This window comes from Schistocerca serialis, chromosome 3 (genome assembly GCF_023864345.2).
Source record: "Schistocerca serialis cubense isolate TAMUIC-IGC-003099 chromosome 3, iqSchSeri2.2, whole genome shotgun sequence".
NCBI classification, from domain to species: domain Eukaryota; kingdom Metazoa; phylum Arthropoda; class Insecta; order Orthoptera; family Acrididae; genus Schistocerca; species Schistocerca serialis.
In genome coordinates this window covers 322,966,775-322,992,575 of record NC_064640.1, presented here as the reverse complement: position 1 = coordinate 322,992,575, position 25,801 = coordinate 322,966,775, and the positions used below count along the sequence as shown (strand labels likewise).

The 25,801-nt window shown below is 40.6% G+C and overlaps 1 protein-coding gene across 1 annotated transcript in view; it reads left to right on the top strand.

Moving 5' to 3' along the window:
- LOC126470807 (uncharacterized) overlaps positions 1 to 25,801 on the top strand; it is a 495,505-nt gene that overhangs the window by 304,144 nt on the left and 165,560 nt on the right. The window contains exons 12-13 of the mRNA XM_050098819.1: positions 3,511 to 3,648; positions 4,886 to 4,996. Coding sequence (XP_049954776.1) covers positions 3,511 to 3,648; positions 4,886 to 4,996 — 249 coding nt within the window. The remainder of the gene's footprint in view (positions 1 to 3,510; positions 3,649 to 4,885; positions 4,997 to 25,801) is intronic.

The following is a 25,801-nucleotide window of genomic DNA, read 5'->3' as shown; positions in this document are numbered from 1 at the left end:
TGGCTCCCACAAAGTATGTTTCGAATACTTCTCCGATTTATCAACTACTAGCTGAGTACCCGGCGTTGTCTGTGTATGTATCTATTCCTATCTTCTGTTAATTCATCTCTTCCCCTCCCTCACCTCCTCTTTGCCCATCTCCACCAGCCCTTCTTTCCTACCCCTCCACCGTCACTCCGTCCATCTACTCCTCCCCCATCTCCCTGCCTATCACTTTCTTCCCCCCTCTAAGTCTTTCTACTCTCCCTTCCCCCCCCCCCCCCACTATAGGTTCACCTACTCACTGCTTCTAAGTCAATCTCCACCTCCTCTCTCTCACTTTCCACTTCTCCTCTCCACTCTCTCTGTCCATCTCCTCCTCCCTCCTCTCTACATCCATCTCAACCTATTCCCATTGTCTCTCCATTTTCTCCTCCCCCTCTGTCTGTCCACCTGCTCCTCCCACCTACCTGTGTCCATTTGCTCTTTCCCCCTCTTTATCCATCTTTTCCGGCCACCTTCTCTCTCCCTCACCAAGCTATCACCCTATCCCCAATAGACTGGTGGGTCTTACCTCCCACAGTATCTTTTCCTGATAGTAAGTAATATTTGTACCAAGTTTGGCTGAAATCGATCAATGGGTTTAGGGGAATTTTTTTTATCTACAACATTGCCCGCATATGCGCGTGTTAGGTATATTTAAAATATTTCACTCATTATTTTTTTACACATATTCCAGCTGTATCTCCAGCTAATTTCGTCATTCGGTTTCCCTTTCACGGACGTCCTATCTCCTGAACTATGTGGCCTACAATGATATAATTTTGTAGGTAAATTCGGCGAAATATGAGGATACTGTATGCGAAATGTGTTGCGAGTAGAGTTAGCAGCAAAGCAGCAATAAATTTAAACGTCATGCAATATGCGGCAGTCGTCACGAATCTCAGTGTTTATGAGGTCATACTTTCCGAAATATCTGATATAATTTTGCAGGTGTGCTCAGTTTTATTTGTCACTACTGTCAGAAAAATGATGCACAAATACAGAGAGTAGTAAGGAAGCAACAAATTAAAACGTCATCTCTAATGTAACAGTTTCACTGCAAGAACAGCGAAAATGTAGCAAGCTATACACCTTTTTCCTTTCATGATTTTGTGGGGATTTTCAGCGAGATAGTTTCGTAAAGGTTTGATATTACGTGAAAAGTTCGTTTCAAGTCACTAAGTGCTCTCATTCTTTAATACTATAAGAATAAAATATGGATATTCGCGCGTCATGGACTACACTTGCTTTTCACCTCATCCCACCCCTTTGATAGACATGTGGTTCTTATACCACAGTGATTCCTTCCAGACATTAAGAGATATTTGTTTCTAGTTTGGTTGAAAGCAGTCAGTGGTTTAAAGGAAGATGTGGAACGCATATACATACATACATACATACATACATGCATACATAAGAGGGCGTGCTGAAAAGTAATGCATCCGAATTTTTTATTCTGTTCTCAAAATCGTTTGAGGTATTGTATGTTATACATATTACTCAGTCGATTTACCCGCTTCGCTAACACAAGTTGCAACCCTCTGCCGCTAGAGGCGTCCGAATAGTAGCGTGTAACGAGACGTTGTGCAACGTAACTATGTTAGTGCTTGAGAGGCCCTCAGAAAACTGAAAGCGCGAATCCGCAGAGATCGTCTGTACATGGAGCACTCTGTCCTTCAGCATGACAATGTCATACCACACACGAGCACTGTGACATCTGCAACAATCCGGCGCCTTAGGTTCACTGTCATCGTTCATCCTCCATACAGTCTCTGATTTGGCCACATCCGTTTTTCAACTCTTTCCATAACTTAAGAACACTTTCGAGGACATCGCTTTGATAGTGATGAAGCGGTTGCTCCGTCAAAAAATTCAAACATTCTACTGTGACGGTAACAACAAAGTGGTCTCTCGTTGGGAGAAATGTGTTCGTCTCCACATTTCTATAATATGGGACGTTTTACACCATATCTACTAAAGTCTATCAACAAGAAACACAAAAGGCTGGGGTTAGCATTCTGAAATAGCAAGATTCAAATTGTGCTAGCTACGTTATTTGCTTACATCAAACGAAGACGACTGAAACAGGAGATGAAATACTGTGATTGGTTTCGAAACATATTTTGTCCAAAAGATCACTTTATCAGCAATTAATATTCGGTGTGCATTGTCATGTAGGTGCCTAACTGGACCATTATTTTTTGAAAAGTCAACAAGGCCAATTATATCTGAACTGGGTACGTAGTTTCGCCTTATTCCTCATTCATGCAGTGTCCAAGAATTGGCAATTTTACGTCCTATAAAATGACCTATTACCACTTTACTGTACAGAATTACTATATTACGTAATGACAATCTTTTCAGGCCCCTGAGTAGAAGTGGTATTATTCTCTCAAGATCTCTCGGTTAAACGTCATTTGAATACTAGGTATGTGTAGCCGTAGGGACGAGTGAACACCGTAGAAACTGAGATACACTATCGACAGTAGGAAGTATATTTAAACCTTGTGTACAGCAAAAGCAGTGGATACTGGGACAGCATTGATAAAGCAGTAGTTCGTCTGTACGGACTGGTCTGTAGCAGCGTTAACTAAGAGCAACTTTTGTAACTACCGAAGTCAATTATGACTAGTAATCATCTTCATATGAAACTTCCTGCCAGATTAAATCTGTGTACCAGACTAGAGTGGATCTCGGGGCCTTTCCATTTCGCGGGTATATGTTTGGATAGCTCAGTCGGTAAAGCATTTGCCCGCAAAAAGCAGAAGTCCCGATATCGAGTCTCAATCGGGTACACAGTATTAACCTGCCAAGAAGTTTCATTCCAGCACACACCCCGCTGCAAAGTGAAAAATTCATTCCTTCATCTTCTTATCTTATTTAAGATTTCGTGTATTTACAGGGTTTTTTCATGAAACGATGTCCTGCGTACACAATCTTCCGTTTGCATGTTCCAGACACGTGATCGATTGCAAGGCGGAATCTCCTCTTAATAGCATACTACTTACAGTTCGAAGCATTAGAAATGTGCTACACTCTCTTCATCTCAGATGGTATTCACTGATTCACATAAAAGATCCCTCGATTTTCGAGCTATTTCCAAGATTTCGCAGCTGCCGTTCTCGTGAATTCCTTGTTGAACACTCGACAACAGGCTAGTTGTTCGTAGATACAGACAGAGACTATCTCCAACAAAGTGAGTTTCAGGAACTACAGCTTTACGTGAGAAATTGATTATTGTGTACTTGATTCGAAAATGGAAGTTTGGTGCCTAATGGACGTCCCGTCAACGACGTACCTGAGCAGAGCCGGAACAAGCAGGGCAACGGTCTTCTATTACTTCATCACATTAACTGTAGTAATTGGGCACAGCAATTTGTCAGCTGTCAGGAACGAGCCTGTAGGTGGAAGCCACTAAACTAGCACATAGATGTGTTACGCTGATTCTCTTCTGTGTTTTCTAGAGCTGTTTCAAATTTCAATTTGCAGGAGAGTTCTGCGAGAAAGAAACTGACGAGTGTGTGTCAAATATTTGCTATAATGGAGGAACTTGCCAAGATGATACCAATGACTACCACTGCCTCTGCCCACCTGGTTATTCAGGGAAGAACTGTGAAACTGACATAGGTAAGCACACAATCTATCATATTCATACTGTAACTATGTAAGGCACGTTAACGTTGTGTCATTTCTGACTTCACATTCTCCGGCAGTCTGTGAGCGCAACTCTTAACACTGAGGATCTCCGAATAGCTACAACGTTTTCCTATTATTCTATTTTTAAGGTTATGTATTTTGTTCTGAAAAGTAAAACACTAACAATCACACATTAGAAACAGGCACTGCCAGACCATGCTGGAATAAGAGAGAACAGAAAAATTCTTTGGTGGGGAAATGATTAAGAGAATGAATAATGCTCGCATACTATTAGTATTGCTTCGTTCACGTAAAAGATAATTCCTATAATTATGAAAGATGAGTCAGTATCAAATTATAGGTTGTGCGTAACTCCTAAGAGCTGTTTTTGTTTAAATATAAACTGCTGCCTATCATTTAAACGCTATACAGTTTGCTGTCTTATAGTCTTGGGCAGTTACTGATATGACTGTCTTCAATAAGGATGATTAGTAATGGGGGCGGGGATTGGTTATGTTGTATAAAGTCATCACAAATTCCCTCTCTCCAAGCACGCAACGTTCTTATTTGTACCATTTAAGGGAAACATTTTGCTCGGTGTCTGCTTTTGATAGAAAGTGATCGTAAGACACGACTATCTGATAACCCTTCAATGAAATACAGGGAACTTAGAAAGTTTTCATCACTCTTCATAACAGCTTTTACGCTGGCTGAAAATTTGTTGGCAGCGCCATTCTGCATTTCTCCAGATTTTTTGTTCTTTTAATAAATGAATTAATTATGTTTCATGAATCATGTTGTTTGTTTATCCTGTAGCATTTCTCATACAGGGAGTTTTTAGCAAGTCTCACTGATGCTTAGAAGGACCTGAAAACTTGAAGCACAATACTAACGCAATTTAATAGCCATAATTTAATCACGGTACTTTAGATGTACATTACCTTCTGTTTGTTTTAGTTTTGTAAGCAACAGTAACTATTAGCTACCGATTAAACAAAAAGGACGAGGATGTTGCAGTACTTTCTGCATTGCACTGCAGGAGATTGTCCAGAGAGCATATTAGGATTCAGTTAAACTAAATACATGAAAACAAAATGTAAAGAAACAATAAAATTATTGATTGACGAATTTCAAAATATATTGTTGTTGAAACTCTCGAACTATAAAACACCACTTAAAGATTACCCATTTGCTTGCTTCAACTAATGGTGAAAATATCTGTTTTCAGATTTTTGTGCCTCTTCCCCGTGCAAGAATGACGCACGTTGCTTGGACGAGGCTAATGGGTTCAGCTGCATCTGCGAAGAGGGATACCACGGGAATCTATGCCAATTTAAAGGTAATAGGCGAATGTTGTTCGTAAATCTCTCTGTGTTAACAACAGAGAATTTTTTTCACTTATGTATGAAGCGTGTATGTGGTAACATGAGTGTCGCTAGCTAGCCACGCGCAATTTTTAAAATTAAAGTCAATCTCCAGTGTGCATACATACGGTTGGGAGCAGTTTATTCCAGTATCACTTGCCTCTGTCTATCTAATACATTTTTATACATGCCAAAATCACTACTTAAACTATTTACTGACTTTTGTCTTCAGCTATAAACATATGCCGCTACAGAGGCGGGTGTTGGGAGGTGTTCAGGTCCAATGTATCATCACAAGACACTGCAGTCAGTAGATTCATTCCTACGTTCCTGGCTATTCTACACGTTACTTAGTGTGCTTTGAATGTTTGGTGGTGATTTTAGCTTCTGTATTCTCGTAATTATTCGTTCTTCATGACGGAAAAGTGAAGTGGCAAATGTTACACAAACAAGTTGGAGCTGTAGAGTTCCATACGTATAAGGTTATTCGTAAGTACCTCCAGGGTTTCAGAAGGTGATTGTGAAAAAACCATATGACACACAGAAAAAGGATGCATGTTAGTGGATAGAGCATATCTCCAAGTTTATAACTCATAACAAGAGCTCAATGTGAGCATCTCATGTGACGCGTCATACTTCAACGCGTGCATATTTATTGACTTCGCTGACATAAATTGCAATGGAAAGCGCGACAGCAGCCCACATATATATTCAGTTCATTTGGACACCTATCAGCAGGCGCGCAGTAATTTGATGCGACAACACGCAGTACATGATTTGCTTACACGTTCTGACACGCCCGCGCCTAGTACAACTATGCTGTGGCACGTAGCACGAATCGAAACTTGGAGAGAGGCTCTATATACTGATGTTTGTCACTTTTCTATCCTGTACCTTGGTGTGCAGAACTTAAGGACAAAAGTAACTTTCGTATGATGTGTCACTGGCAAGTAACACAGCTTGATGAAACTTCGACCATCCATAGAAAAACTGCTAGCCTACAGTACAGAATACAAAGTAACTGAAAGAAATACGCAGAGACATGAACAGAAATAATACTTTTATTCAAAGACAGTAATTACAATGAACACACCCCTACTTCTGACGGTCCCTTGGGCATTAGAAAAGGTGGAACATTGTTCTTAAAAGGCTGTGTGATCACCAGTGACGGTAATGCAAGCTGTGCAACGTGCTCCCATGCTAGCCACAGGGTTCGTAATGAGTTCTTGTGGTAAGGAGTTCCAATCGTCCATAAGGGCGGTTGACAAATGTGAAACGTCCCCTTTTGTACTATTTACGCATGACTGTGCTTAAACTGACACATAATATTTTGTTAGCGCAACGCAATCTGACTTTCAAAATTCCCTACAAAAGAATGGCCCTGACTAACATTAAACTATACCTTTCACAAATCACTTACCTCACAAAAATCTTCGCTGCTCAAGCTACTGCAATACAGCGAGCGCCACTACTGCCAGCTAAATAAAAGATTCAAACTACTGAAGGCACTAACTACTGATAGGGATAGTTAGCAAATGAAAGATATTAATAGAGAACAAACAATGTATTTACCTTGATATCATCATATATAAATATAGCAGTTCATGACAAATTACAAATCTCCGCCATCTCTCTCCCCACATCCACCACTGCTGGCGGCTCACCTCCAACTGCGCAACGCTACGCGCTGTTCACATCCAGCTGCCGCTGCCCAACACTACAATGGCGAGTATTACAACAATGCAAAGCAGCCACAGACTGCACACAGCACAGCCAGTGATTTTCATACAGAGGTGGCGTTACCATAAAAAAACCTAAACAGCCTACTTACATAGCCCCCATGCTCCCCACAAAAATTTTTACAAATTGGATTGGGCAGTGGCCAATACAGATTTGAAAAAAAATTTTCATAATTACAATAACAAAGAAATCAAATGCACACACTTATTGATACAATGTTGGTCAAAAGCTAAAAATTTCTCACAGTCCATAAAGACAGTCCACATTGTTCATCACAGTAAAAATTGAGAAAAACTCTGTAAGTCTGAGCAGTAAAAGAAAATGCACACAGAAGTAGTGGATTTCCATGCAGTCTTGAAGAAGTAGTGTTGTCCTTCCAACGGAAAGACAGTGCTGACTCTTGACATGCATACAGATAATGGGCCACAACAGAGCAAACCCACAGCAGAGTCATTCGATGTTTTGAAGAATATTGGTAGGTAGGTCATCACAGAACAGACCCACTGTAGTCCTGGTAGAGATTACGGTATTGGTGGGCCACCAGAGGTGCAGACCCACTGCAGTCCTTGTAGAAATAATGGTATTGGTGGGTCATCAAAGATGCAGACCCACTGTAGTCCTTGTAGAAATAATGGCGTTGGTGGGTCATCATAGATGCAGACCCACTGTAGTCCTTGTAGAAAGTGTGGACAGGCCACTGTAGTCCTGGTAGAGATGACCAGCAGCCATCTGTTGTGATTGTGCAGGTGCACAGTCACCAGTGAAGAGTCTTGCAGTTAATATAGCAAGTCCATAACCACCACTTGTGCACTCACAAAGTTTTTTGGAATTGTCCTTAGAACGAGCAATGCTGTTATCCAGTCCCTTGCTGAATTATCAACACACGTCAAACACTAACAGTCCCTACTTCTCGCATATTGTCCATATACTATGACCAACAGAAACGTGTGCAGTGAAATGTAACTAAGTTAATAATATCATGAACTGGTGACAATTACAATTTTATAACATAAGAATACAATAACAAAGGTACAAAACACATCATTAAAAACATAATAATACAGATAACATTTGTAGTAATAGGGGCTTTACAAAAGAATAGAAATAGACATATACGTCAGTGTTACAGGAATTATGACATGAGTACATACATAAAAGATCAGAATAACTTTCGAAACATCAACTTCACACATGAGCATTAAACAGAACGGAATTAATAATGTCTAACATCTTTACAAAGTAAATAACATATTATAAATGCCAATTGTATTTGAGGATAACAGTATTCCTCATCATAGTGAATGTAGCTTAATATTAAAAGAAGAAAAAATTCTATGAAACTACACAGAGACAGGAAGAAAACAAATACTCAAGGGTACACAAACATATAGTGGGATAACACCAATAGGAAAGGACAGGGTTCGTTTTCAGTGTAACATTTGGTACTGCAGTCCAACCCAAAACTTCATATATCTTTCCTCTTATTTCATCCTTTGTTTCCACCAAAAAAATTCTATCTAAGCATGCTTTCTGTATTTATATGTTCACACATTTCTTACCTCAACATTTATTTCCAAGAAAATCCTACCTAAACCTGTTTTCTCAATGCATTTCTTCCAATTCATCGTAACTCATTCTCTTAGAGGCTACCCCCTCTTAAGCTAACTTAAATCTACTGAGCTCAGATGCTAAACTAAGAGACGAGGCAATGCAGCAGCACAAAATAAGTAACACAAAGAGCAATGACCAAAAAATTGGAAAATTGCAAAGCAAGCTACAGTAAATCTAAATTAACAGATAAAATGCAAAATTACAACTAATATGAGCCAATGTGCAGCAACATGAAAATCAATGAGTAGTAAAATTGGCTTAGCAGAGTAACACAAATTAAAGTTCAGTAGCACTATGCCTGGCAAACAGCAGTAACTTATACCTAAACATGACATAGCTCAAGCAGAAAAAATATTACAGTAAAGATAACAATGCAGATAAGGGAAATGTATAATCACATCTTAATGTCTAAGTAATTAAAGTGGTGCACCACAACAACTGATTGTAAAAAGAAATATTACCATGTACTTGAAAAGAAAATTATGTGTTACTGTTACTAGTTCCTTCTTATTGTTCTTTCCTTTCCAAGTGCTCCTTTTTTAAAGAATGTGGATCATAAAATAATTATTTAATAGATCTGTTGACAGAAAGTGTTCACATTAGCAAATGCATTTAATTTTATTTTATGAAACCAATGCTGCAACACAGCTGGAAACCAGATATCAAATGAAATAAGCAATTACTCAAACCAAAGCATAAAAACATCATTCAATAGCTATGTGGCATTTCGTAAGTCAGTAGCTCTCAATTCTCGTAGAAAGACACTTGTCATTATCAGGTTTGCAGATGTAAGAATATTTCCAAGGATAATGGCCTCCCCTTTTTTTTTGTTCTACCTGTGCCGCTGAAAAGGGCTCGCAATAATGGCTTTTTCTCCAGGCGTCTGACACAGCTGGGTGCCCGCGACGCATTACGTGCAGGTGGTCACTTAACTTCCGTACGGAAATATTTGCGACAGCAGTTTCTGCTACCGTGGCAGTCTCATATAAAAATATTTCACAGGTCAAGAATTAGCGTTGCAAATCTGTAGAAACAAAATCCTATAAATATAAGTGTCCAAAAAAAATATTGGTCAGCATTGTGATACAGTCACACATTTCATAACTCTTAAAGTACGTTTCTTGGTTTCCAACATCCTTTTCATAAATCAGAGTCCCTAAACACTACTCATTATTCCTTACCTCATTATACATATACACATTCGTCGACACTTCTTCAATATTTCATCGTGAGAAATACGTAGCATAATAAACATTCCTCAACAACATAATACACATCGTCGTCGTAATAATAACATCATAACACTTCAGTCAAATCTCAAAATCGTCGTAACTTCCTCCAATAATTTCTAAGCCTAAAAAAATTCTCTGCTCATGTCAAAAGTGTCATCTGCCTCAAACGTACTTTAAAAATCATGATCTCATACCAAATACATCATTCAAAGCTCTCATAGTATCACAATGATTCTGAAAAAATATGAACAGTTTACAAAGTACAGACAAAATACAGTTTCATAAGTGTGAAGTTATCCAACTGTGTAATTACGTAAACATCTGTCACTGATGTAGTAAAATAAATGTTTGTCTCTCTCAGTTAAATGATCAGATAGCTGTGTAATTTGTGTGTTAGAGAAATATGGTACCGATGTGTAAAGTTGTATAAGCAAATACCATATTAGCTAGGGTTCCTTGTGGTTGCCACACACATGGTACACAAAAAAGTGTGTACCCCCCTGAGGATTAATGTAATTATACCCTCAGGTGTTACAGATTACAGCAATGGAATGAAATGTATCATGGAAAACTTTCTTTGTAATTCAAAAATCTTTAAAAATAAATGTTTTAAGTACAAAATTAATCACTCAAATGCGTGTCCTGTAGCGCTAAATGTGCGTCTTGCTGTAAGATAATTCTGTGGAAGTGTCGTAATTATCGTCCTCCGAAAGCTAAGTTCTGCAGAAGTCAATGTACTTACCTCATGATAAACAAAAGTGAAATGCTTTGCGTATAGATATCGTAGTTATTATGCTTATTGGCGTGATGAAGAAAGTACTGTACAGTAACGTAATGTTGTGCCACGAAAAAGGCTGTCTCATTGTTGCTATACCACAAAAGTTACTACTAAAACATGTTTTTCTTTCCAGAAGAATTCAGAAAACTGTGCAGATATAAAACAGATACACCGCAAAAGCAACATTGTAAATTGTCACTCATTAGTAGCGTCGTGATAAAAATCGTGTAGCTGTCACATAAACTAACCTCTGTGTCATCTGGTATCTCTCAGAAAGCACTTTAAATTCAGAATGTATTTTCAAATAAACCAAAATGTTGCATTAAAATCTCATTAGCAGTACTGGTAAATGTTCTAAGTATGTGAGCCTTATAGTCGTTACGTAATCGTGCAACAAACAAGCAAGAATGTACAAATACAATACTGTGTCGTCTGTTCACTATAACAATGCATTCGTAATTTCTGTTTAAAATGTTCCCTAGGTTCTAGACTGGATATTGTACTTCAAACATTGTTGTATGTTAACAGTTTCTTAAGCATACTAGTAACGTGAAGTGAAAAATTTTATGACAAAGACTAAGTTAGAAAGCAGATTATCTTTCAATAAACGGTTTTACATGTGAAATGTGGTGTAAACCTTTACTCTTCCTAGTATGCAGACTTTCAACTGCAAAGCAATTGTCATGTTTTACACGTCGGTAAGGAATGCTAAATCTTTTCTCAAGGTTCGCGTCTTTGTTATTTTTCTCTGAGCCAGCCGGCGCACGCGGCTGCCTGCGGTGCGAGTCATTGTCTGTCTCTTTGTTGGCGCGCGTCGTTATTGGGATTAGGAGACCTAACTTCTACAAATTCGCCTTGCCGAGAGGGCCCAGCCGTGTTAGAATCCCGCCAGTTCTGATGAAATTGACGTCTGTCGTTATGATCATATCGTCTGTCGTCATGTCGGTAGATTCCGTAGTTTCTTCCTTGTCCGTCACGTGGTGGAAAATTTCTCCCTGAATCGTAACTGTGCGCCGAACTGTTGCGTCTGAAGTTATTCTGCCTCCCTTGATAATATTTATTTTGGTTCCCATATTGTCTGTTTCTCTTATTGTCTCTGTGATAGTCATTACCACGGAGAGGTGATCTTTCCCTGTAGTTATTACTACTCTGCCAACGGCTGTCATACGGGTGGTGTCTGTTTTGGTCACGATTTGTGTTGTGAGAATAGCCTTGTCGTGTCAAGTTATTATTTCTTTCATCGTGGAATTGTGACAGATGTGACCTGTAATTGTTGTGCTCCTGTTTCCGCGTTCCCCGATTGTCAGTGTCAATTTCCAGTTCTTGTAGCAGACCCTGAAATGCTTCAATGTCATCTTTGCAACGTGCTGCTAAAATAATATGTCGTAAATGTTCAGGCAATTTGAGTAAGCAAATGCGGATGAGTTCTGAGGGGCTGTATGGGTTTGAAAGATATTGATTCTTATGCAACATGTCTTCAAAATATTTGACAAGACTGGAAAATTCAGATTGTTCAAAGTGTTTCATCATCATGATGCTATGTTTTACACGGTCTTGTGTCGCTTGAGACCAATACGCTGAGAGGAAGGCATGATAAAAATCTCCTTCACTGTGACAATCGTGAATGACCGATCGCATTCTTACACCTGGTTCATTCTCTAAGTAGCCACACATAAATTCTAACCTGTGCTCCAATGACCAGTTGGGAGGGAAACAATGAGAGAATTGATGGAGCCACGCTTGTGGATGAATGTCGTTGGCAGAATTCTTAAACGTTTTGAATTTACGTGTAGTAATGAACAGCTTATAGTCAAAATCATCGTGTCGGCGAGTAGCATCTCGGTCATAGTTACGTCGTGTCAGCGGTTCCATCTCAAAATTCGGTGTACCTTGCCAATTTCTTTCATAATTACCGAAATGCCCTGTGTTATTATTTTGTGGCTTTTGCGTATTTCTAAGTTCCTCTTCCCGTGTTGGAGCGCGAGTGTCTTCTGAAATACGTAATTCTTGTATTACCTGTGTCAGCTGATCTTGTACTTCCCGGATTTCTCTTTGGTGTTGCGTATCAATTTGATTCAGATTTTGCTTCAGTTTCCTAATTTGTTCGCTCTGTTCTGTGTCATTAAAGACTACCGGTTTTGCGTCATTCAGATTATCATCTACCTTCGTAGATAAATTATTTAGCTGATCCGAAAGTTCAACTACTTTCTCTGATAATGAACACATTTCCTCAGTGTGTTTTTCTGAACCAAGTTTCAGAGTGTCCATTTGTGTTGAAATCGAATCTACTGTGTCCTTTAAGTTATCCTGAGTTTTTGCAAGTTGCGTAACCGAATCGGTAGATGCAACTGAGTCAAATTTAGCTTGCAAGGTCTCATGATTTTCATGAACAATAATTTGCAGTTCTTTTATGGCTGCTTCGTGATTCTGTAATGCATTTTCATGCCGCGAAAAAATAGGTTGAAAATGCTCACAAATTTGTGTTTTTACGTCATTACAGACTTTTTGACATTTCGATTCAATGTTATGTAACTCAGTAGTTAAGTCTTCACGTGTTTGTTCAAGAGTTTGTTCCAATGAGTCTAACTTTTTAAGATTTTGTTCCACTGTGTCTAACTTTTTGAGATTTTGTTCCACTGTGTCTAACTTTTTAAGATTTTGTTCCACTGTGTCTAACTTTTTAAGATTTTGTTCCACTGTGTCTAACTTTCGAAGATTTTGTTCCATTGTGTCTAACTTTTGAAGCTTTTGCTGTGTTTGTCCCATTTGCTGTATTAATTGTAATAACAATGCACTGGTGTCTGGAACATGTTCCTCAGTGCTTTTCGGCAGTGAATTTGCACCGGCAACATTCACATTTTGACAAGCAGAAAATGTGTCTTGACTTATTTGAGAAAACGGTGAGGAACCAAAACCTGAATCTACAGTATTTGCGAGATTGTTTCCTGTCATTTCGGATTCCTGAGGCGAGCTGTTGCCGACCGATCGTTCGATAATGCGTCCCTCTTCACTAATTGTTTCACTGTCCACGCCATTGTTTGCCGCCCGCTCCATTTCCCTATGCACAGTTACCAAATTACTACTTTGAATGTCTGTTAATTCATTACTCTGCGGCGCTAACACACTGCTTTCGTCTTCACTGTCATTTCTCAGTTTACTTTGGAGCCTAGTATTACGTTTTTCACACGCCATTATTGTCACAATATTTCACACGACAACACAGAAAAGCACAATTTGAAGAGCAAAAATAAGAGAACACATTAACATAACACTGAAAAAATATCTAGTTATTGCACGCGCTGCTGAGAAATACTTGGTGTAAAACTGCATGCATGCTACAACTGTTTTACTGTACCACAATGAAAGACTGCAACTACAAAGGAAATTCTCTCTATAATTACGCGCTAGCAATAAACAAAATCTACACTAATTACACAAACTACAAGAAAAAAATCAGAAGATTCCAGTGAGGTATCCTAGGCTAAGGGTCGACATATGAAACGTCCCCTTTTGTACTATTTACGCATGACTGTGCTTAAACTGACACACAATATTTTGTTAGCGCAACGCAATCTGACTTTCAAAATTCCCTACAAAAGAATGGCCCTGACTAACATTAAACTATACCTTTCACAAATCACTTACCTCACAAAAATCTTCGCTGCTCAAGCTACTGCAATACAGCGAGCGCCACTACTGCCAGCTAAATAAAAGATTCAAACTACTGAAGGCACTAACTACTGATAGGGATAGTTAGCAAATGAAAGATATTAATAGAGAACAAACAATGTATTTACCTTGATATCATCATATATAAATATAGCAGTTCATGACAAATTACAAATCTCCGCCATCTCTCTCCCCACATCCACCACTGCTGGCGGCTCACCTCCAACTGCGCAACGCTACGCGCTGTTCACATCCAGCTGCCGCTGCCCAACACTACAATGGCGAGTATTACAACAATGCAAAGCAGCCACAGACTGCACACAGCACAGCCAGTGATTTTCATACAGAGGTGGCGTTACCATAAAAAACCTAAACAGCCTACTTACAAATGCTAGACGGTCGTTGGTGGCTGTGGACGTGCTGTAGTACATCCCCCCAATGCATAACACACGTCCTCGATAGAGTTTAAGTCGGGTGAACATTCAAGTCCGTCCATCCGCCGAATATCCTCTTGTTCCAAGAGTACTCCACCTGCGCACTTCGAAATCGTCGCCCACTGTCGTCCTTAAAACTGAAGTTAAGACCGAATGCTCCCCTGAAACGGCGCACAAGTGGACACAGTACAGTGTCACAGTGTACCGTGTTCGGAGAGCTGGAGGTCAGTAAGCCCATGTAACATCAGGCCTCCACACACCATAAGCCATGGATCACCAAAACGATAATATTCGACGATGTTCCTCAGAGCATTACGTGATCTCACATCTCGTCACACGAGGGTCCGTCCAGCATTATAACTGAGGGTTACCGTTGCGAACCTACAGCGCTTTCGAAAAGTGTTTAAATGTTAATTATTGCCACATCTTCCCTCAATTCCGATTAATGTGGTGGACAATATCAGCATATACTCGGCGCAAAACTAACAAAACCGATACCACACTTAACAGGAAAACCGCAGTTAAATGCTTTGTTATCTAAAAATGGGACCACTTTACAATCGTCACATCTACATCCAAACACCGCAGGCCACTTTACGGTGTGTGGCAGAGGGTACTTTGTGCACCATTGTCACTTCACCTTTTCCCGTTCCAGACAAGTATGGCTTATGGGAAGAAAGATTTCTGGTAAGCCTACGAATGACCTCGAATCTCTCTGATTCCATTTTCGTGATCTTTCCGCGAGATACTCATAGAAGTAAGCAACAGATTTGTTGACTCTTTCTAGGAACGTACGCTCTCGGAACTTTAACAGCAAATCACACCGTAATGCAGAACGCCTCTCTTGCTGCGGTTGACATTGTAGTTGACTTAGCATCTCCGTGAAGCTTTCGCACTTATTAAATGAACTGCTGACGAGCAATATTCGACGGCCGCTGTGGCCGAGCGGTTCTAGGCGTTTCAGTCCAGAACCACGCTGCTGCTACGATAGCAGGTTCGAATCCTGCCTCGGGCATGGATGTGTTGATGTTAGGTTTAAGTAGTTCTAATTCTAGGGGACTGATGACCTCAGATGTTAAGTCCCATAGTGCTTAGAGCCATTTGAACCATTTGAAGAGTATTCAGGTACTGGTCGAGCTTGTGTTTTATATACTACTTCCTTTATTGATGAATTGCGTTTCCCGAGGTTTCTTCCAAATAATCTAAGCCTAGCATCTGCCTTATCCTTGATTAATTTTACGCGGTCGTACCACTTCAAATCGCTCCGTACGCACACTCCTTTATGGAAGTAACTGCCTCGAGTGATTGTTCTGCAATCACGTAATGATGAAATAATGGGTCTTTCTGTCCATGTATTCGTAATATGTTACATCTGTTTATGAAGATGAGCAACTGACACTCCCAGCACAAACCGTGATCCTCTGAATGTTTTCTGGGATTAAGCAACAGTTTTCTACCATTGAGACTTCTCTGTACACAACACTATCATGCGCGGAAAGCCTCGTGGAACTTGCGACGTTATCGTCCAGGTGTGTATATAATATATATATATATATATATATATATATATATATATATATATATATATATATATATATATATATATATATATATATATAGGGTGGTCCATTGATCGTGACCGGGCCAAATATCTCACGAAATAAGCGTCCAACGAAAAAACTACAAAGAACAAAACTTGTCTACTTTGAAGGGGGAAACCAGATGGAGCTATGGTTGGCCCGCTAGATGGCGCTGCCATAGGTCAAACGGATATCAACTGCGTTTTTTAAAATAGGATCCCCCATTTTTATTACATTTTCGTGTAGTACGTAAAGAAATAAATCCGGAAGTAAAGGAACACGACATGTGCCTAGAGGCCTGTATCTACTGTTTTTTAGGTCTTGTGGACGAACAGAGCGAGCTGGGTTTAACACGATTGTTCTTTTCGGAATCTGTGTTGATTTTCGCTATCCAGAAATTTCATAATACGCCTGCCTGAAACATGTTCCTAAATTCTACTACACTCCAACGACCGAGATATATGCTCATAGTTTTTGCATCTGTTCGACTATGCTTCTTGAAAATGGAAATGACCCGTACTTTTTCCCACCATTAAGTACACTTCGCGTCTCATAAGACCTACAGTCCACTGTTGTTAGAAAAGGAGCAAGTTCTTTTGTATACTCTGTGGAGAATCAGAAGTAGGGTACCACTGTAGGTTCTGGCCGGATACAGGCTACATGTTTGTTAAATCTATGTGCAGTATACAGCGTGGACAATTTTAATACATAATGGGGAATAAATCGGTATGGAAATGAAATACAGCAAAATGTTTTAGATAAAAGTTGTAGGTGGCGAAGAGAGTCACGCATTACTATTAATGGCCGTGATCTTTATGTGTTTTTCAAGGTGATTTAGAGGTTAAAGTGATTTTTTTAAAACGGAACCCTAATATTTGATTTTAAATTTGAAAAAGCGGCAAATTTTACGTAAAAAATGATGCATTATTTAAGGCTGTGGCAATCGCTGTGAAATCACGTTCAAGGTGACGGCCATTAGTGAGGAATGCGTGATCCTCTTTGTTAACTACAATTTTTGTCTAAAACATTTAGCTATATCTCCATCTCCCCCGGAGCTATTCCCCATCATAAACTAAAATGATCCATCCTGTATAACCGAAAAATATTGTTACCAAAAATCTCGAAAAGTTCTTGACTTAATTGCTTCATATTTCTACACGATATTCTAATAAACAGTTGGACGAACATAGACTACGTATTTTTAAAGTATATATATATATATATATATATATATATATATATATATATATGTTTTAAAATAATAACATCCTAGAATGGCAAGTAAATAGTTAAAATTTAAAATTTATTAATTAGGTGACTGGTTTCGATCGTGGTACGATCATTTTTCAGACCATTAAAACTCTGTGAAATCAGTCATACAAAGTTTCAAAGAACAAGACTTAGGTATAAACTAATTTAGGTTTTAAAATATGCTTTCGTACCTACCCATGATGACGCAAGACAACACCACGCTACGTAGCGCTGATAAATACTGCCGACTAACGCGTGGACACTTGGTGTTAAGTACCGGAGGCTCTGCCCACGATCTCCCGAATAACATCATTTGCAGCCAATGATTACAGAGTATGACATAATTTCATATTAAGACTGCAATAAAGTGTACTTATTACAGTTATAATAGCAAAAAACATGAATATGAGACAGTGTATGAATTACACAAAGAAAAGAAATTTTATTTGCGATAGAATTTTATTTACGATGTAGAACCGAAAGGAAGAATTATGACGAAACATACGATGTTTCATGGCGGTTGTCCCTCTGTAGGAGGTTGCAAGAACTACATGTAGTTCAGAGATGGCTGACAGAACGCCACGTCGTTACCAAGGACATAACACTTGAATCGATACATGCTGTTGTCGATCAGCGATATTATGGAATCAGAAATAGCCTGATGCAAGCTAAAATAAACGGGAACTGCATCGTTGTCGTCGATGATCGTATGCCATTACTAATAACGCAAATAACATACCACGCAGATTTTTAGCTTAACGTTTGTTTTTAGTAATGGCATATGATCATTTACGATGCCGACGCATTTCCTGTTTATTTTAGCTTTTACAGATATCGTAATTTTGATGATCGATAATAGTATATGTCGATTCAAGTGTTATCTTCAGGTAACCACGTAGCGTCCTGTCAGCAGTCTTTGGATTACGTATAGTTGTTGCAGCCTCCTACAGAGGAGAGGCCGCGTTGAAATACCGTGGATATTTCTTCCTGATTATCTATCGTAAGTAAAATTTCTTTTCGTTGCGTAACTCATATATAGTCTCATATTTATGATTTTTTGCGATTACACCAATAATAATTACACTTTATTGCAATCTTATTATGAAATTACGTCATTCTCTGTAACAATTGGTTCCAAATGATGTTATGCGGGAGGCAGTTGACGGTGTCGCCTCTATCCAACTGCAAGCTGCCATACGTTAGCCACCAATGTTTACCAGCGCTACATAGCGTGCTACTCCTCGCCACACACTCTCCAGCCGTTATCATGGGTAGATATAGAGGCATACTTTAAATTAATTCATCATCATTTTCTGTGGGCCTTTGTCGCGCTTCAACGCGGGGTCGGCTTTGTTACTACAGATTTGGCAGTGTTAGTTGCAGAGGGTGGCCGGATGCCCTTCCTGTCGCCTCCTTGAACCCCCCCCCCCTCCCCAGGACAGAATTAGTGTACCCCAGCTATGGGCATGTAGTTAACCCATGAAATAGTGCTAACGTGTTCAAATGTTTGTGAGTCGTGTAACTGAGGCAGAACGTGGGGACCAGCCCGGTATTTACCTAGCTGGGTGTGGAAAACCGCCTAAAAACCACATCCAGGCTGGCCAGCCCTCGTCGGTAATCCGCCGGTCGGATTCGAAGAGGGTCCGGCGCGCCTATCCGAGATCAGGAAGCAGCGCATCAGCGTTCACGGCTACCGTGATGGGTATACTTTAAATTAATTACTTTGCTTAAATTAATCTATACCTAAGTCTTGTACCATTAAACTTTTTATTACTCTCTTCACAGAGTTTTAATGGCTTGAAGATGATCGTAGTAGTCTCGAAACCAGTAACCTGAGTAATACATTTTAAATTTTAACATATTACTTGCGATTCTAGATCATTTTTATTTAGGCACTATTAGTTCAGTTTTGATCGCTTTTTTTTGCAGGAACAATGTTCTGAAAGTTGAATTTTAAATATATATTTAATATGAAAACGGGAACCATTGTTAGCAAACATATATATATATATTGACAAAGTCGTCAAGGTTTTGCATTAAAACTGACCACCAGAAAGCAAATAGTGCATCATGCTATGAAAATGTGAGGTTTTGTTTTATTTCCTGTAGCCAGTACTACAGCAAGACACATACACCATTACAAAAACTGCTTATCACGTATACAGGGTGGTCCATCGTGACCGGGACAAATATCTCACGAAATAAACGTCAAACGAAAAAACCACAAAGAACGAAAATTGTCTAGCTTGAAGGGGGAAACCAGATGGCGCTGTGGTTGCCCCGCTAGAAGGCGCTGCGATAGGTCAAACGGATATCAGCTGCGTTTTTAAAAATAGGAACCCCCATTTTTTATTACATATTCGTGTAGCACGTAAAGAAATATGAATGTTTTAGTTGGATCGCTTTTTTCGCTTTGTTCTAGATGGCACTGTAATAGTCACAAACATATGGCTCACAGTTTTTTTACAAACAGTTGTTAACAGGTAGGTGCGTTTGAACATTTTATTTCGGTTGTTACAATGTGATACATATACCTTTGTGAACTTATCATTTCTGAAAACGCATGCTGTTACAGCGTTATTACCTGTAAATACCACATTAATGCAATAAATGCTCAAAATGATGTCCGTCAACCTCAATACATTTGGCAGTACGTTTAACGACATTCCTCTCAACAGCGAGTAGTTCGCCTTCCGTAATGTTCGCACATGCATTGACAATGCGCTGACGCATGTTGTCAGGCGTTGTCGGTGGATCACGATAGCAAATATCCTTCAACTTTCCCCACAGAATGAAATCCGGGGACGTCAGATCCGGTGAACGTGCGGGCCATGGTATAATGCTCCGACGACCAATCCACCTGTCCTGATAAATGCTATTCAGTACCGCTTCAACCGCACGCGAGCAATGTGCCGGACATCCATCATGTTGGAAGAACATCGCCATTCTGTCATGCAGTGAAACATCTTGTAGTAACATCGGTAGAACATTACGTAGGAAATCAGCATACATTGCACCATTTAGATTGCCATCGATAAAATGGGGGCCAATTATCCTTCCTCCCATAATACCGCACCATACATAACCCGCCATAGTCGCTGATATTCCACTTGTCGCAGCCATCGTGGATTTTCCGTTGCCCAATACTGCATATTATGCCGGTTTACGTTACTGCTGTTGGTGAATGACGCTTCGTCGCTAAATAGAACGCGTGCAAAAAATCTGTCATCGTCCCGTAATTTCTCTTGTGCCCAGTGGCAAAACTGTACACGACGTTCAAAGTTGTCGCCATGCAATTCCTGGGGCATATAAATATGGTACGGGTGCAATCGATGTTGATGTAGCATTCTCAACACCGACGTTTTTGAGATTCCCGATTCTCGTGCAATTTGTCTGCTACTGATGTGCGGATTAGCCGCGACAGCAGCTAAAACATCTACTTGGGCATCGTCATTTGTTGCAGGTCGTGGTTGACGTTTCACATGTGGCTGAACACTTCCTGTTTCCTTAAATAACGCAACTATCAAGCGAACGAACGGTTCGGACACTTGGATGATGTCGTTCAGGATACCGATCAACATACATAGCACACGCCCGTTGGGCATTTTGATCACAATAGCTATACATCACCACGATATCGACCTTCTCCGCAATGGGTAAACGGTCCATTTTAACACGGGTAATGTATCACGAAGCAAAAAAAAAAAAAAAAAAAAAAAAAAAAAAAAAAAAAAAAAAAATCTTTACTTACTACACGAATATGTAATAAAAAATGGGGGGTCCTATTTTTAAAAACACGCATTTGATATCCGTTAGACCTTTTGTAGCGCCATCTAGCGGGCCAACCATAGCGCCGTCTGGTTTCCCCCTTCAAGCTAGACCAGTTTCGTTCTTTCTAGTTTCTTCGTTTGATGCTTATTTCGTGAGATATTTGGCCCGGTCACTGTCAATGGACCACCGTGTATATTCTTTCTCCTTCTGTATAATTTCAAACAAAATTTGTATACATAAAAATGCACTGTTTTGTTCATTTCCGTCGGTTTTACAGATAACAAGAAAGGTGTATTTACGGATTATCGGCTTGCGATTAAAATCCTACAACGGAATCTCACTCGTCCGACACTTTGTTCTTTTACCCATTTGCAAATTAAAACTATGCGAAATACTGCACAGTGTAGCTACTATGTTCACAGATCCAGCAGCTGGAGAGGTCTCTCTCATACACCGTATACAAATTGTTCCAACCGATTTACCTATTCATTTTAAGCGACTTCAGTTTCCAATTAAGGTTTCGTTTGCAGTCACAATAAACAAGGCTCAAGGTCAGAGAGAATGGTAAGAGAATGCGGCGTTTCTGTCACATTTTTCGCCCACATTACATTTTTATTTTCTTCTTACTTGCTATCAGGCGGACAAGAACATTCAGTAGCAGCAAGGTAGCGAGAGAATAACGTGCATTGAGTTGTAGAGATATGTCGCTCGCTAACTAACGGGTCCACAGGAACGGTTCACCACGATGAACGGAAGGAGCGAGGAACGAATTCTAAGGAACGGTCTTTCATAGTTCACTCCGGTTGCAGCTTTCTACTTACAGTTCCCTGGAACGGGAAACGGTCGGTCTCGTTCCCGCAATGGCGCGTCGGCCGGTCTCGTTCGAACATCTGTCCCCTTTCCCGTCTCTCTCTCAGCCGGACTCGTCCTTCGCGTGGCCACTCGTCGCAGCTCCTCTGCCGACTGCTCCTAGGTAGTTCAGTATCGAGTTGTTGTTCGTTTCATTCGCTGCGCACGTCCATTCTAGATCTGTTTCAAACTTTTTTTGAACTCTGGTCTTCTGGTTCTTTTCGTATTCTAATCGGTGTCCACGATCGGCAATTAAAATGTATTTTGCAGTTACGTAAATTACGTATCAGCTTACTTCACTATTTCGATAAACAGCAGACGACATACCTATAAAAAGGCAAGGTTTTTTGTTATTACACATGCAACGGAAGTCGGCACGGCACACACGAGTGGCCATTTTTCGTTTCTCTCTCTCTCTCTCTCTCTCTCTCTCTCTCTCTTTTTTTTGTTTTTTTTCTTTTTTTATTCCAAGGTAAAAAGCATGTTCATTGTTATGGAAGGCAGTCGTTACAACCGAATGAAGCCCGCGCTCCATAATCGATGTCTGGTGTCACATTTTGTAAAGAAAATACGATAACTTCTACAATATTATTTCAGTGGTACAGGGTGGCACAAGAAAAATCGGCAACGAGTACTAGACAGCTCATTGTCGCCCACCAGTCGTCATCTATTGTTTCGAAGTTGTTGTTTGCATTAGCTTATTTGTTATTTCTTTACTGCCTAATTATTACATGTTTATCTATTCTGCTCGTACCGGTCAACAAATCGTGCGTAATTAGCGAGCAGTCTGTACTCGAGGCCGGTTTTCGTGCGCCAACTTATATTATTTCAGTGCGATCAGCTACATAACGCTACAGTTGGCTAAACGAGAGGTTTTGCAGAATCACGAAAATTAATTCTACAAGTGTGTGTGAATTCTGTAATGAATAAAAGCTCTGTACTCCAGAGGGGAGGCAGGTGCCCCATCTTGGAGCCTTCCATCATCAGTAACCCATACTACTAATTTTCAATTTTTCATAAGAACCATATACAATGCACAAATGAACGGTGAACGAGTAAAAATGAATGGTTCCCAAAAAAACGCGATCACCAGTGAACTAGTTCCCAAGGATGAACAAAGTTTCATTGTCGTACGATCACTCGTTTTTCATGCGGGCCTCTTATCTTTGTTGTAGAGTTGGACTGTTGACCTTATCCTGTTGTAAACACACTCACACAAATAGCTCAGTTACTTTATTTTGTGTGTTGGTTTATAGATGGAGACCCATTCCCTATCCCTCCAGAGCTACTGCGGCTGGATCCTCTTCAGAACACTACCCCAGACTTAACATTTGTAGGGACAAGCGGGAGAGAAATAAGGAAAAACCATTGAACGAAAGACGTTTTAATTTCTACACGACAGGCTAACTTTTGGCAATTGCGTACAATGTTTACGCTCCAGGTTACAAACGTTGCTCAATGTGACGACCATCGGCGTCCACAACTGTCTGGAACCGCGTTAGAGAATCCTCTACTGCAGCCCGAAACATCTCAGGTGGGATATAGACTACCTCCCTGGCTATGCTCATCTTCAGCCTCTAAGGTGTGTTAGTGACCCGTTGACAAACTCTGACCTTCAGGTAACGTAACAGCCAGAAATCACACGGGTTCAAATCTTATTATCTTGGTGGCCAAACAGTTTGGAACAATTGTCCTACATGAACTTCCGTATCATGCTCTTCAACCACGGTGCAGAAAGAGGACATCTCCGTATTCCGTCCAACACTGAACTTCACGCCACGTCATTTCAAATTTAAGCTTGTGCACGCTTTGTTACTTGTGACTGCAACCATTTTTAACATCTTTGGTGGTTAATTAACAGTGACTTCATACTGAAACTTACTTTTTAAATGGTCTTTGGTGTCATAAAAGTGATTTTACATGCGTTAAAACGATGCCATCTCTAATATCTCTGATATTTGCATTTTCGTGATACTCTTTTGTATCTAGAAAGACCGTCGGTCTATGGAAGGAGCTATTCATAATCGTCAGTTAACTGGAACTTCCTAATCGTGTTCTTCAATCCTGGGGTGGAAAGACGACCTCTCCGCATTGCTTCAATGTGTAGACACTAGCGAAGAATAGCACCATTATTGTTGTTGTTTTCATAATGGCCACCTTGGCCAGACACATGTTGACTGTCTGCAACTGCATTGCTCACTAATGCTCTTGTTTCAGCTCTAAGTCGCCGCACCAGTACCGGCACCTACCGCCAAGTCATGATACACAACCCACTAACAACACAAAACCTGTAGCGCACAGTCTAAACATCATTCCCAAATACATTCCGTCCCCATACGGTAAATACACACATCAAAAAAGTTTTTATCACCCCGGTTCCCAGAACTCCTGCAGATAGGCGTTGACTGTGGATATTGTATCACAGACACAGTACCTTTGACTGTTCAGAGATGTCACTAAATGCGCCCAAAGATGTAAACAACCACGCATCAGCAGCGCCTATTAGACGGAGGAGGTCCTACAGCCGATTAGTTCCAGTCATTCCACCAGGAAGGAGGTACACGGCTCGAGTTGTCTGTAGTTCAACAATGCCTAGACGCTCAATACCGCGGTTCGATCGCGTCAGCATTCTTACTTTCTGCCAAGTAGGGCTCTCAACAAGGGAAGTGTCCAGGCGTCTCGGAGTGAACCAAAGCGATGTTGTTCAGATATGGGAGATACCGAGAGACAGGAACTGTCGATGACATGCCTCACTCAGGCCGCCAAAGGGCTACTACTGCAGTGGATGACCGCTACCTACGGATTATGGCTCGGAAGAATCCTGACAGCAACGCCACCATGTTGAATAATGTTTTTCGTGCAGCCACAGGACGTCGTGTTACGACTCAAACTGTGCGAAATAGGCTGCACTATGAGGAACGTCACTCCCGACGTCCATGGCAAGGTCCACCTTTGCAACCACGACACCATACAGCGCGGTGCAGATGGGCCCAACAACATGCCGAATGGACCGTTCAGGATTGGCATCACGTTCTCTTCACCGATGAGTGTCGCATATGCCTTCAACCAGACAATCGTCGTAGACGTGTTTGGAGGCAACCCTGTCAAACTGAACGCCTTAGACACACTGTCCAACGAGTGCAGCAAGGTGGAGGTTCCCTGCTGTTTTGGGGTGGCATTATGTGGGGCCCTCGTACGCCGCTGGTGGTCATGTAAGGCGCCGTAACGGCTAAACGATACGTGAATTGGCAAAGTTTTACAGAAGTTCGAAATATGGCGCGTATTTCAATGCGAAATTATTTTAATAATTTCCACAGGCAGAGGACGTTTGAGTCTGGCACCATCTATCTGCAAATTTTTGGGCATGCGTGGTTCCCGCGGCTGCGCAATCTTCACGCGCGTGCTCTATATACAGCGGCGTCGACATGCGGATCTTGTCAGTCGTACCTAGCCACCAGCGAGGTTCAACCACCTGATGATGTCGGACAGTTGCTCCGAGGAAATATTGTGGGATTTGCACGACGTCATTCGGCGGCACACCCGTGAAGACTATTTACAACATATCCGCCGGGAAAGCCTGAAGAGTCACATCTGGTTCCTTTATGGGGAGGAGATGGCAAAAAACGTATGTGAATTCGACAAATTACGTCTCAAGAGAGGTAGACTGCTAAGCACCCACGCATTTTTACTGAGATGCCGTGACAACCAAACCATCCCCGCGTTTGCTAAATTTAAACACCAAATAAACTCTGAGGCTGCAGTTAGAATAAAACGACGGGCGAGTGCAGCACTTGTGGGAGAAAGGGTACGCTATACACGTCAGGAATTGTGCTTGGTGTCCAGACGATTACTATCACTCCATCTG